The 13,142-nt window shown below is 43.1% G+C and overlaps 1 protein-coding gene across 1 annotated transcript in view; it reads left to right on the top strand.

The window, feature by feature from the left end:
- The window catches only part of ACAP2 (ArfGAP with coiled-coil, ankyrin repeat and PH domains 2), an 84,463-nt gene that overhangs the window by 15,285 nt on the left and 56,036 nt on the right, over nucleotides 1-13,142 (top strand). Inside the window, exons 2-3 of the mRNA XM_018567272.1 lie at nucleotides 10,329-10,401; nucleotides 12,015-12,134. Coding sequence (XP_018422774.1) covers nucleotides 10,329-10,401; nucleotides 12,015-12,134 — 193 coding nt within the window. The remainder of the gene's footprint in view (nucleotides 1-10,328; nucleotides 10,402-12,014; nucleotides 12,135-13,142) is intronic.

Raw genomic sequence — 13,142 nt, 5'->3', positions numbered from 1 at the left:
GAGATTTCCCGCGATTCTCGTACGAGAATCGAGCAGTGTATGGGCACCTTAACACAGATCTAAAAGAAATACACAAAGCACACCAAGACCAAGTAAGAACACACATGCCTCTGTATTTAGGCAATGTTTGCTTATCCTGGAGTTCAGTTTTAAGTGTTATCAAATTGTTTTGTATTGCGTTTTGGCATATTAGATTCAGTTGTTCCATTTACTTCTCCAAATATAATTTTTTTAACCTATAACTGTTAGTGAGGGAAAGAGGATGCAGATTCTGAGTTTGTTTATAAATAGTATGAATATTTCACATATAAGGTTCACACTGTATCTTATGCAGCAAAGAGTATCGTGAAAAGGTGGAGGCTGACACTTATTCCTGGAGACAGGCTTTAAAGTATAATTATGATTTTCTGTTTGTCAGCTTGTAAAGCTGTACTCGTCTTTTCCCATGCATTCTTAGGTTTGCTGGGGGAAAAAAACCCCCAACCCTTTTTGCCTTCAGAACTCAAGGATGAGTTAATAGAGGAGTGACTCTTATCAGATTGATTAGTCTAAAGGCACATTCACACAGGAAGTTGAGGGGCAGCTATACACTACATGGACACTGTGTGTGTGTGTGTGTGTGTGTGTGTGTGTGTGTGTGTGTGTGGACAGCTGTGGACAGCTGTGTCCAGCGCCATTGCTGTTCACATGTAACCGCTCATCCAAATGTTTGCATGTGAATAGAACCTCTGACCAACAGTCCAGGGTAAACATTAGCCTCCCCTCCAGCCCCCTTCTTAAAGGAGAACTATGAGGTGAGTGCTTTTCACTCACCTCATAGTTCTAGCCGACCTGTGACAATGAGACTGTGACAGGTCGGCTCAGTAGATCGGGAAGTGAGCGAACACATACCGGCGTTCGCTCACCTCTCAATCCTGTCACGGCTCTCTGCCGTGACAGGGGAGGGACTGGATTCCCCCCTCCCTGCTCCAATCCTCTAGCGCTGACTGGCGGAACGGAGGGGGGAGGGGGCGGGTACAGCTGGCTCTGCCTCCTAGATAGGGAGGGTCAGCTGTCACTCACGCAGCTGGGCGGATCCAGACATAATTGTCGGGATCCGCTTCAGCTGAGGCGTCTCAGTATACCGCGAGCTGTAGCTCGCGGTATACTGAGCTTAGGGTAACAGGAGGACGCTAGTTTGTGTCCTCCCGTTACCCTAAGGAGAACTATGGGGAAGAGCTTTTAAGGAAGAACTCTGGGCATGTTACATATTAAGGCTTGCAGTGGAGTTACCCCTGCACTGCAAGGGTTAAGTACTCGTTTTGGTGTAGGATCTAAAATAAAGAAAATGTACTCGCTTGATCCTCGGTCCCGCAATGATGACCACTCGCCTCTCTCCCCCTCTCCCCCTCTGCTCCAGCTGTGTAATGTCTCTCAGCGTCCTCTCATCCAATGCAAGTAAATGGACACGATGATGGTCCTTAGAGCACCAAAGCCTGGGGGAGAAAAGGGTGCAGGGATGGGTCTAGCAGCCAGGTGGGACTGAGGATCAAGTTAGTATATCCTCCTTTTTTTTTTAAAATGTTAAACCCTAGACCAAAACAAGCAGTTCTAAACCTTGCATAATGGAGCACTAAGAGACTGGAGGATGCCCAGGGACTCTGAATATGAACTGAGCTGGAAATCAGGAACCAGCTTACAGGGCAAGGTAACTAAAAAAAAGCCCAAAGTTTTAGAATGAGGGTTTCTATTTATATTTTAGAACAGCCTCTTCCTAATGGTAGAAATCATTTCAGGGACCGTTGGTTGACCAGAAACATTTGGTTTGGACCCACTGGTCTACTGCAGAGGTTCTCAAACGTGTCCTCAGGACTCAACAACAGTGACTATTGCACATTAAGAGCACAGGGAAATCTAGCTTCTGTTACTGATTAATCTCTCTGTGATCCTGAGAGGATAGAGAGGTAGATAGAAAGGTAGAGAACCAGTCCTGTGGTTTACTGCTTTTAAATCAGATGTTGGTATAACTGAATATATTGTTTGTTTGTGATTTGGATAAAAAGGCAGTAAACGGGGCGTGTTATAACACTGGGACATTGTATACCAGAAGCGTTCTAATTTACTGGAAGAACATGATCTGCTTTATTTGCATATGGCTCAGATACTATTTGAATAGATGTTAGACACACTCCAGGCAAAAGTAAAAATGAAAGATGAACTCCTAGCAAACCATTAATTACTCAGTTGAAGTTCATGTATGGGTACTAGTTTAACAGTCAAAGGATTTGTAATTCTCTGCAGCCTGTCTTGGCATCCAACAACCCCTTTTAAGACAACATAGCCAGGCGTGTGACTTCCATTTCATCTATAGCACTTTCACTGGACTTTGATATGTCCCCAGTTTGCTTAATGGATGGTAAAGGAGGAGCAACACACTGCTAATTTCTCTGTTCCTCTTGCTCTCTCCTTCTGTTAACATATTCATTGCAAAAATGTGTTCTGCTAGAAAGCCCTGATTGGCTTCTAGAGCTGGCCATTTCCCCCAGTCTGTGTGTTGCTGTGTAGGTGCTTAGAGTAGGGGCTCAGGTGCTTGCCATACCGTGTTTCCCCGAAAATAAGACGGCTAGCACTATCTTCAGGGATCTCTGTAATATAAGACCTACCACCGAACTAGGTCTTATTTTCAGGCTAGGTCTTATATTACAGAAATCCCTGAAGATAGTGCTAGGTCTTACTTTCGGGGAAACACGATAGTTGTCATTCAATATGCATTTGTTTTTTTAGTGAATACATGCCGTGTTAATTGGTTATTTTTTAAAATATCTGCCTGGATTGTATCTTTAGTCTAAAAACTAAAATTATTTTATTCAACAGGAGATCAAGTGCATATAGTACTTGGTCCTCTTTGGATTGGTGGCATCATTGCAGGGGGGGGAAAAAAAAAAATCACCTTTTTATTTATGGTAACACTGGCCCCACCCCAGTCTGAAGCCCAAAATATGGTTGTTCCTGTGGGGGGAGATACAGCCAGCACTAAGCCCCCACCTCCTCTCTTAGCTGTTGGTTTGCTTAAATGAATGAACAATCAGCACTACAGGGCTGTGTGATAGAGCTGCCAGTAAACATGTAAGGCAGCGCTGAGTGAGCTTTTATGAATGACCACTCAGCGAGGCCAATACAGTGTATGACACAGCCCTCAACAGTGCTGAACATTCAGTAATAAAATCTCAGCACTGCGAGGCTGTGATCTGTCTGCTGGGGCTGTGTTTACAGCATTAATGACTTTTATTTCACCTCTTAAATATAAAAGATCGATATTGTGAAGGATTCCGCTTTTTCATGTTTTTGCTTTTAGTTTCTTGTTATGTTCCTCATTGTTGTTAGCGTTTTTCCTGCATGTAAGTGGGCAGGCAGCGCAAGCAGCACAGCATCTACCTCTATCTTCAATATGGAGAGTTTCTTAGATGAGGCATTTCACTGATCAGGATGTTAATCACACACCAGCAATAGATCAATATTTCTCTTAGTCTGTGTCTCTTAGTAGGGCTGTGATCTTTAAGTAGGGCTCTTGTTATATATAGTTTATGAAAATTTTAAAGTGTGCCTGGCCTAAAAAAAGTGCTGAAGGCAACTACAGTATTGAAGTGGAGTCACTTTGTAATGTGTACCAAGAGCCTAATTTTTGGCTGTGCATTGCTATATATGTCCCACAGCTGGAAACGCAGACAATTTAGAGTCGGGCACCTCAATAATCAGAGGTGCTTTGACACAGTAGTGTGGCGTCCACATGTATGTTATGTGTAGATGTATGCAAAAAAACCTCCTCCTCCTTCTTCTTCTTTTTTTTTTGCTGGCTGGCTTGAAAGTTAGCTAGAACCCCAATCGTGTTGTTTTATCTACATGTGTTTTGGCACAACGGATATTTTCTTTTGGTCAGGCTGTAGTAAACAAGCACGATGCATGATGAAGACATGTGGTGACATATCCCAATTACACATGCATCTAAAAAAAATATTTATTGTGACCACTTCCATACAAGAGTTTTTGTGTTCCATGTGACAAATTCAAACCATTGTAGGGAACTAGTCTCAAGGCAGAGGCAAACTCAGTCTCTTCAACAAAATGGCCTGCTTTTATTCCGAACAACAGTACACAAAAAGGTTAAAGGCATCCAGCCAAACAGAAATTGTCACAAAACAAAATAAAGTCCTGAGCCTTAAGCTGGCCATTTATTGACCACAAACATACAGGTTTGGGTCCACTGGTCTACTACAGAGGTTCTCAAACGTGTGGGCTCAACAACAGTGACTATTATACGTTAAGCTGGCCATACACCTATAGATTATCTGCAGATTTTCTATGGTCGGATGGAAAAAGTGCAACAGATTCCTCCATCTACGCTAAACTGTGTGGATGGAGGAATCTCCCACTGGGCCAAGCTTCAGTGTCTTGCTAGTCGTCCCCGTTGGCTCTCAAAATACCTGAACAATGCCTGCATCCAGTCAGATGGTTCATGCTGAGCTTTGGGTGACGGGAGGATGCTAGTTTGTGTCCTCCCGTTACCCTTAGGAGAACTATGGGGAAAAGCCAGTACCCCTTAGTTCTCCTTTTAACCCAGTGGGAGATTCCTCCATCCACACAGTTTAGTGTAGATGGAGGAATCTCTTGCACTTTTTCCATCTGACCATAGCAAAGCTGCAGAGCATCTATAAGTGTATGGCCAGCTTTACTGAGTCCCTGTGATTTCCTTTGTGCTGGGTCAGTTTTCTCTTTGGGTACAGTTACATTCCATCCACTGATTCCTGCCCCGCTGACAGGCTTGGTTCCATTCAGCACACTGTGTCTACTTCCACACTCTCCCCTCGGCTAGGTCCAGCTGCACACTAATGAGGAGAGAATGGCTGTCTTTTGTACACCTTGAGTGTTTGGATTATTCCTTATGTGAATAGAGTGAATATAGTGCCCTTGCTGTACATGGTTTCTGCAGTGTTCCATGGCTGGGAAGCATAGAATCGACTAATTACAGGCTTAAGTTAAGGGAACAAAAATAGCACAGCTGAGAGCTGTAAGAATGGCAAGAGCAGCCTGTGATGAGGCAGACAATGCATACGTTCTGCCCTCATTTGTTGTCTTCTGGCATTTCTGCCCAACTGCTATGCTGTTTGGCTAGCTGCATTATGCGTCTGCTCTTTCTTGTACTTCCAGGTTTTTCCATAACCTTCTGCTTTTCAATCAAGGTTGTTGGCTAGCTTGATTTTTCCTCTTCACTTGTAACAGAATATTCCAGAAAATACAATTTGTTATGTGGGCTGGTAACACTTGTAACACTTGCATTGCAGTTAAAGTGTATTTATAAGTAAAACTTTATTTTTGGATAGAATTGGGAAGAATTGGAACCCCTGTCAGGTATTACTGCTATGTGAGGCGCCACCATTACAGAAATTTACCCTCCATGTCTGTCCTGGGACAACAGCAAGTCAGGGAAAATTTATACCAGAGAAACAAACATTAAGGCCTCATTCACACTGAAATCGGCCGGCACGTACAGCTACGTGCTGCGTGCAGGGCCGTATCGAGCAGCTCCCGGGAAGGACAGGTGCTGCGTGTGATTAGTACGCAGCCCTCGTCCTTCTCTATGGGACTACGCGGCCGTACGCTTACCTCAAGTGCGCGTCCTGGCTCGGACGCAGACAGGATCCATCCTGTCAGCGTACGAGTACGCTCACCCGCACGGACGTGCAGGGCGGGTAAGCGTAGGGCGGCGTACGGCCGCATTCTCCCGTAGAGAAGGACGGGGGCTGCGTACTAATCACACGCAGCACCTGCCCTTCCCGGGAGCTGCTCGATACGGAGCTGTACGTGCCAGCCGATTCCAGTGGGAATGAGGCCTAAAAGGCTGACGCGGGATCCAGCATTCACGTACTTGGAGATGAGCTTCACCTTCCCTAGCTAAAACAAAATTGTCTCTAATAATTGCCCTTGTATGAAAATAAAAACAATCATTCTAGACTAGACCATGGAGTCCAGCATTGCTTACCTTGCAGTTAAGGTTTACCATGCACCACTCTGCTGCTGTGACGCCATCCTCTTTGGCGAGACTTCCAGGTATGCGCCCACCATGAAATTCCGCACATGTGTACACGTGGGTCTTCAAGTATTTTACTTGGCTTAGACATTTGGGCTGTATGCACACACACCAGGGATTTAGCACCTGCACAGACATGCCGTAGGTCTTAGCCAGGTCCAAAATGCTTGAAACAGACCCATGGCATATCCCCTGGCATGCAAATGCCTCTCGCTAAAAGACTGCCTACTGTGATTGGTGACCTGGACATCCCAGGAAGCAGCGTAGTGATCCTTATGTCATCCTCTCCTAGGCAAGGAATCGGGAAGTGGTGAGCTGCACTCCTGTAAAATATTTTTTACTTTAAAAAAAAAATCCAACTATGTTATTGTATGAGAGGGAGGGCGGACATAGCAGCTGAATTGAAGTTCTTGTAATTGGTGAAGGCTCACTTTAGCTTATAAAAAAAACATTTTTACTTCTTGTCCTGAGGAAAAGCTTTTTACCATACAGGAAGCAGGAAGTGAAGGAATCTCTCTACTGGAGTCTCCGATGGCAGTAATACCTGACTGGGACTGTAATCCTACTCGAGCCTATCAAAACCTGAAGAAAAGTTTTTTTGGCTATAGATACTTTTAGGGCTTGCTCACACAATGTTGTTGCCGTGAGGTGCACTTTCCTGATTGGTTACTATGTGCAACTGCTCCAAATTCTGTCAGCTCCAGTTTTAATACATTTTCCCTCACGGTCTTGCTTTACCAGTAGGTGGAATTCATTACTGGTAATGAAATATGTAACTGTTTGAAAGTTTTACCTGACGCATACCTCCTGTGAATTGTGTGTCGGGTTTTGTTTTCTGGGCTGTTACTTTTTATTCTGGCATCGTACTTTTTTTATTTGGTAAATTAATAAAATGTGCAGCCTGAACAGATAAATGCAGGCAGAATAAAAAACAATACATTGTAGTACATATCTGCGGTAAATGCACATTGCCCCATGTTTAGTATCTTTTACAAGATGCACGTACAAAAACATACCTGATGATCCTGCCAGAAACCTATTGTTTTACTAACTTCTCTGAACTCTTCTACAGTGAAGTTCCAAGTGGTTATCAGCCCTGCCCAGTTCTGCCCTTGGACGAAAGAACACCTCCCCTTTATGTAATGGAGATGAGACGGGAGTTGTTCTGTAGTCCAGCATAAGAGAGCTCGGCAAGGCTTACTTGGAATTTTAAGGCCCCATTTACACGAGGGCTTTCGCTGCATTTGGGGATTTCTGAGGCAAGCATTCGTAGGTTCTTGCCTTAGGAATCCCAGAACGCCCCATTTGAATGCAGCTTTATGCAGCAGAGGCACTCGGCTCACATAGGAAGTTAAGAACAGACTGTATTTCTGGCAGATCAACAGGTATATTTTTGTATTTTTAGCATTTTTAAAGAGACAAAACAAGAATAAATGTGCCTGTATAGCATAGGTGTACTGCAGGTTTTTTTATTCCAGACCAGACATGTACGTTATTTCTATAATTATTATTTTTGGTGTATAATCTGTAATAATTGCCAAGAAAAATTACAGGAGAAGGGCTCTTCCGCTATAACCATTTACTGGGATGGCTCTATCTCCAATTGGAAAGGAACTTTATCTGTAAAGAGAATACTATATGTGTACAGTGTTAATTCTGTTGAACATTTTGTTCCTATATATAGCTAGTAAAATGGCTTCATAAGTGCTCGTTGACTGCTGGTAACATGTCAGCCTCAGGATATGTAGAGAGAGAACATACCTGCTCCTCTGGTTTTACTCTCTTGCTGACCAAAACAGAGCGAGTAGCAGGTGAGCGTTCTTTCTGCTCTCTTTGCCTGCATTCACACCTGCGTGTTCCGTGAATGTGCACCATGTTCATGCATGTTCCTTTGCTGCGTGTCCCTATTGAGTTCGATAGGGTCCTGAATAGGGATGCACCAATATAACGTCCGAAAATTGCACTTTTGGCAAAATGCAGAAAGTGGCATTTTTCTGCTGATATAGCGGCACACCTGTTCCTTCTCTCCTCCCTGCTGGGGGCTGCTCTGTGTCCCAGCGGGGAAGAGAGAAACTGTCACAGGCTGCCGAGCGCTGCAGGAGGATAGCGCTGTGAGCGGCCCGCATCTCTCCTCAACGCACCACTCAGCCTCCTGTCACAGATCAGAGGAGAGTGGTGTGTGGGGGCGGAGACAGCCAGTGCTGTCACAGGAGGCCGGCCGGCGGTGCGAGGGAGGAGAGTTCGATCTGAACGTTGACTCCTCTCTCACACCGCTCACTCAGCCTCCTGTGGCTGTCAGGAAGGAGAGCTGGTACAAGCACTCGGCGATCAGTGATCGCTGAGTGTTTGTAAATAATTGAGGACAGAGTATGGTTACTGTGTCCCCAATTATGAATGAATGGGAAGTTCCCTACGTCTCTTGTCCCCCCTTTTACCTTGGATATCGTATGTAATGTGATTGTCTTAATGTATGGTTAATGTATTGTATGTGTGTTTTTTGTTATATTTTGAAAATCTTTAATAAACATTTTAATATGAAAAAAAAAACAAAAACACTCAGTACAGAGGAATCCTGTTCATTTATAACAGGGGATGCAGAAAAAGAGATTGAGGACTCTGTGTTCTCAATCTCTTCTATTTTAAAAGGAAAATATAATTTCCCTGAAGTTCCTAAAAGTAAAAAATAAAAATATTTAATAAAAATCCATAAATAAAATGTAAAAGTTTATAAAAATGAATAAAAACAAAATATTTAAAAATTTGAAAACGTAAAAAAAAACAAAAACATTTTCAGTTTCGACTTGACTTGTTTTCATTTCGGTTACGTTTTCAGTTTTACAATTTTCATTTTGGTGCACCTCTAGTCCTGAATGTGTGACAACGCAGCAAAAAAGCTCATGTAGCAAACTTTGCAACATGTGTTCCGCGTTTGTGCGTGTATTCAAATTTGAAAAAAACCCACATTATGTTTGTTATGGGTTTCCATTCACACAGCAGATCTAAAAAAAAAAAAAAAATCTTTACCTTTTTAGCTGTTTCTTTGGTGAAGGTCTTTGTGCAGATTCTTGGCTACTCTGAGCAGTTTAAACGTGAAAGAGGTACAAACTGGGGGACAGACTACTTCCTCTCATTAATATGAAATGGTTCGAAGTCTTTTAGACAGTCTGTCCTAACAAAGTGTTAGTTTACAACTGAGAATGAAATCTGCCAGCAAGGTACAGTCAGGGTTAATTAGTGTAAACATAACTTCCACAGCCTCCTTCTTAACATTACATAGGAGGGAAGCTAGGCAGGATTTATAATCGAGCAATATAAATAACTAATAAGCAGCAATTTTTACATATTTTTGTTAAGTTATGCAATGTGAAAGGGAACTGACATTGGCGGGTGTACTGCTACAGAATACCTAAACAATGACTACAGCTGTTTGCACTGTTTGGCCGAGGATTTTCCAGGTCAACTTTTGTAGAAGAGAGGGTTTCCGACAGGGCCAGGCATTGAAATTCATACATTGTATGGCCAGCTTTAGTGATCCTCTCACTGATCACCAAGGTTTTCCATCCCTGGGTCACTTTAGTGATATAGATAAGTTAGGAGCAGCAATATTAAAGTAGTATTAGTATTTCACTGCATTAGGGTAAAAACAGCCCAGTACCTTTTTTCTCCCCCAGTCCCCCCCACACTTCCGTACCCCGAACTTCCGGGTTGCGGGGGAAGATACTGATGTCAGTATCCATTCCATCAATCAAAGAGGGAAGGGGCGTGGCCTGCCACAGGGCTGTGTGTGTCTATGGACGCACACAGCCGCTGCGGGCACGAGCACGCACGGGTGCCACCATTAGAATGGTGGCACCCGTGGAAGGGGCGGGGGGAAGAGCATGGCGGGGACCCACTAAAAAACGAGGATTGAGGTACTTTTAAAAACAAAAAGCCCCCTCCTCCAGCAAAGGAGGGTCTCCTTTAAGGAGAAATAAAAAAAAAAAATCTGGCTTTAATATCTTTCTTGGATATGATCTTTGTAAACTAAGCACATGCATGCACAAACATTTTCCAGTTTTCAGATCTGTACTGAACAATCTTTTAATGAAGACTGTATGCTGCACACACAACCATGTTCGGTTTTATTGGTGCAGATGGTAATCAGTAGGCACTGATAATATTAAGCTGTCCTAAGAATCCTGGTGCATTTGATGGCTCATTATTTCTGTACCTTTCAAGTTGTCCTTGGTTCTAAATTTAACGGAATTTGATCTCAATCCTACAGAGCGGGCTTAGAAGACGTTGAAGGGGATGTATCTGAACTGGAGCAGAAGCTTGACTTCCGTCCTAATTCCATGGTGGGATGTGATTCTTGCTTCTTTCCATAATAAGTACATTTCAGTTGGGCTCCTTATATTTATATTTCACACCTAGTGATTCATCATGCCAGTGAAATCATTGGTGATAGACTGAGCCATTTGCATGATGAAAATGATTTTACTGAAGAACTTGCTGTGTGATTAATAGTTCTGTATAAATTACATTGCACTGTACTTAAAAGTGTATTTCCACTTTTACAGCCAAATTGAGATAACACTACTTTTATATGTGTTATATGGTCCAATTCACATAGCATAACCTAACAAAAATACATTTTAAAATGACTGCTTATATTTTTAAGTGCTTTTTACTTGTTTATGGCCTCCTCACATGGGAGGCGAGGGGAGCGGTAAAACCAGGTGATATTACTGCCCTCCAGTCCCCTGCTTTAATGTCAGCACTGTGGCCAAACCACCAGTGCTGTATACATTGCTGAGATGCTTTGCGGTGTAGCAAAAAATTATACAGCATGTTGCGTTTGACAGGCAGTGTCGCTTGTCAAACGTGACCATTGCAATGAATATGGCAATGCCACAACTGCGTGGTTTCTAGCGTAGGATTGCAATAGAAAATCCCCAATAGGAACGAAAAAAAACCTTGCATTTAGGAGGCTGCAGTATCGCCTCCAGAATTACCAGACAGCAGCTGTTCCACCGCCTTCTGAAAAGCAAAGCCCCGCAGATCGGTGGAGGATGCAATGTATGAACGAAGCCTATAAATCCTACCTAGCCACCCTCCTATGTGATATTAAGGAGGGGGGTACCGTATTTTGCACTCCATAAGGTGCACTGGAACATAGGACGCAGGCAGAAGCTGCGGTTAGTGACCGCTGAGAGAGGTGGCGCTGTGATTACAGCGCCACGGTCTCAGTGATCACACAGAGCAGATGAACGGACGTACTTCGTCTGCTCTAGGGGCTCTATGGTGCGCTCCTATCCGTGGTCAAGGGACCCCGAAAACAACTGCGGGGGGAGGTAAAACGAGCAGCGCCTCCCACTATACATTTAGCTCTGCTTTAGCAGGGCTAAATGTACAAAAAACTATTCGCCCGGTGCCCGAAACTGCATGTTCCGGGCGTCGGGCAAAAGAGATTCGCTCCATAAGACGCACACACATTTTCCCCCGCCTTTTGGGGGGGAAAAAAATGCGTCTTATGGAGTGATAAATACGGTATGTTTACTATAATTAACCCTGTCTGTGCTGTGCTGGAAGATTTAATTATCACTTGTAAAGTAGATCGGAAAACAGTCTGTCCTAACAAAGGGTTAAAGGAGCATTATTTGTTAATGAAAAAAGGCTCAGTCTGTCCCTCTACATTCACTTTCACACTGCTCAGGGTAGCCTGGAATCTGCACAAAGGCCTTTACCAAAGAAACATCTAAAAGGTAATACTTTTATATTAAAAAAAGCGTTACATATAGAGGGGTTCTCTCAAATTTGACTGAGTTTCACCAAATGTAGATAGCACATACCCATTATAGAAATGACTAACCCTTGTTAGTTGTCAAGGTATATAATTAGGGTTTGATCAGTGACTGTGTGTGGTGAGTGTTATCTGAACTAGTAAACACTGTACTGTTCTTTCTTCCAGCTGGTAAAACAATGCATTGGAATGATCGATGCTGGAAAAGCTTTTTGTACTGCCAACAAGCAATTTATCAATGGAATCCGGGATCTGGCCCAATATTCTAGCAAGGACGAAGTGATTGAAGTAAGCAGCTTCTGCTCAGAACATGATGAAGCTATGCACTACCATGCCTGTAGATAACGGACCACTGAGGGAGCTGCTGCAGAATCTTCTTTGTTACTTTTTCTTTGCTGGCATTGCTTTCAAGCAGATTCATCCAAGTAGTACAAAGATTATCTGTCATTTATAGGCAAATATGTCTGCTTGGCTTGATAGGCAGCTAGTTATCTGATTTGAAAGTAGGGAATAGCTTAAACACTGGCCTGATTTCTTTTTTTTCTGTCTGGGAGATTTCCCTTCATGTCTCATCCCAGAGAAATAACAGGAAAGTCAGAGAAATAAAGCTACGCCAAAACACAGGAACAATTTACTGTCAAGTCCGCATCAATCCCTTCTCATACAAACGAAACACCATGTACTTCAAAATATTTTTTCTTTTTTTGCACCACCCCAACCCTTTTTGTTTCTTTAATAAAGCTGAACTGTGGACTGACTGAAAGAAATCAGCTAAACAGCATTACCAAAGGAATCTCCCCTGCTGGGCCATTATATTCTGACAACAGGCACCCGCCACTGTCAGAGTGCCGGAGCAGGCCAAACAGTGAATGCAGTCAATCAAATGCAATTTTTCCACCCGACTCCTTTTGTCAGAAGTTGATTGCATAATCGACTTTTGATAATCTGGGTGGTGTTGGCAGGGCCACACACAGTTGAATATTGGGAAGTGTATAAGCAGCTTTAGAAAAGTGAAAACCCCGTCTTGGTTGTCTTTGGATCGGGGTCCTCATTGGTAGGCTTTCCCTCGGTTCCTGTCCTGGTAATGGTAACCAGGACAAAAAGGGAGGTCAGCTCTATGAGATCCTATGAGATCTAGAGGTCAACAAAATAAACTGACAGATGTCCTAACCCTAAAACTAAAAACTAAAATGTTTTGGTTTTACATACACTTTAAGAACAAATTGTAGGCAAGCAACTACATTTACAGTTGAGGTACATATATGTAAACTCATACTCTTACATGCTACATTACTT

This window comes from Nanorana parkeri, unplaced genomic scaffold (assembly GCF_000935625.1).
Source record: "Nanorana parkeri isolate BGI_ZX_2015 unplaced genomic scaffold, ASM93562v1 scaffold29, whole genome shotgun sequence".
Taxonomy (NCBI): domain Eukaryota; kingdom Metazoa; phylum Chordata; class Amphibia; order Anura; family Dicroglossidae; genus Nanorana; species Nanorana parkeri.
Note: the sequence above shows the minus strand (reverse complement) of the source record. Positions and strands in the feature narration are given on the sequence as shown.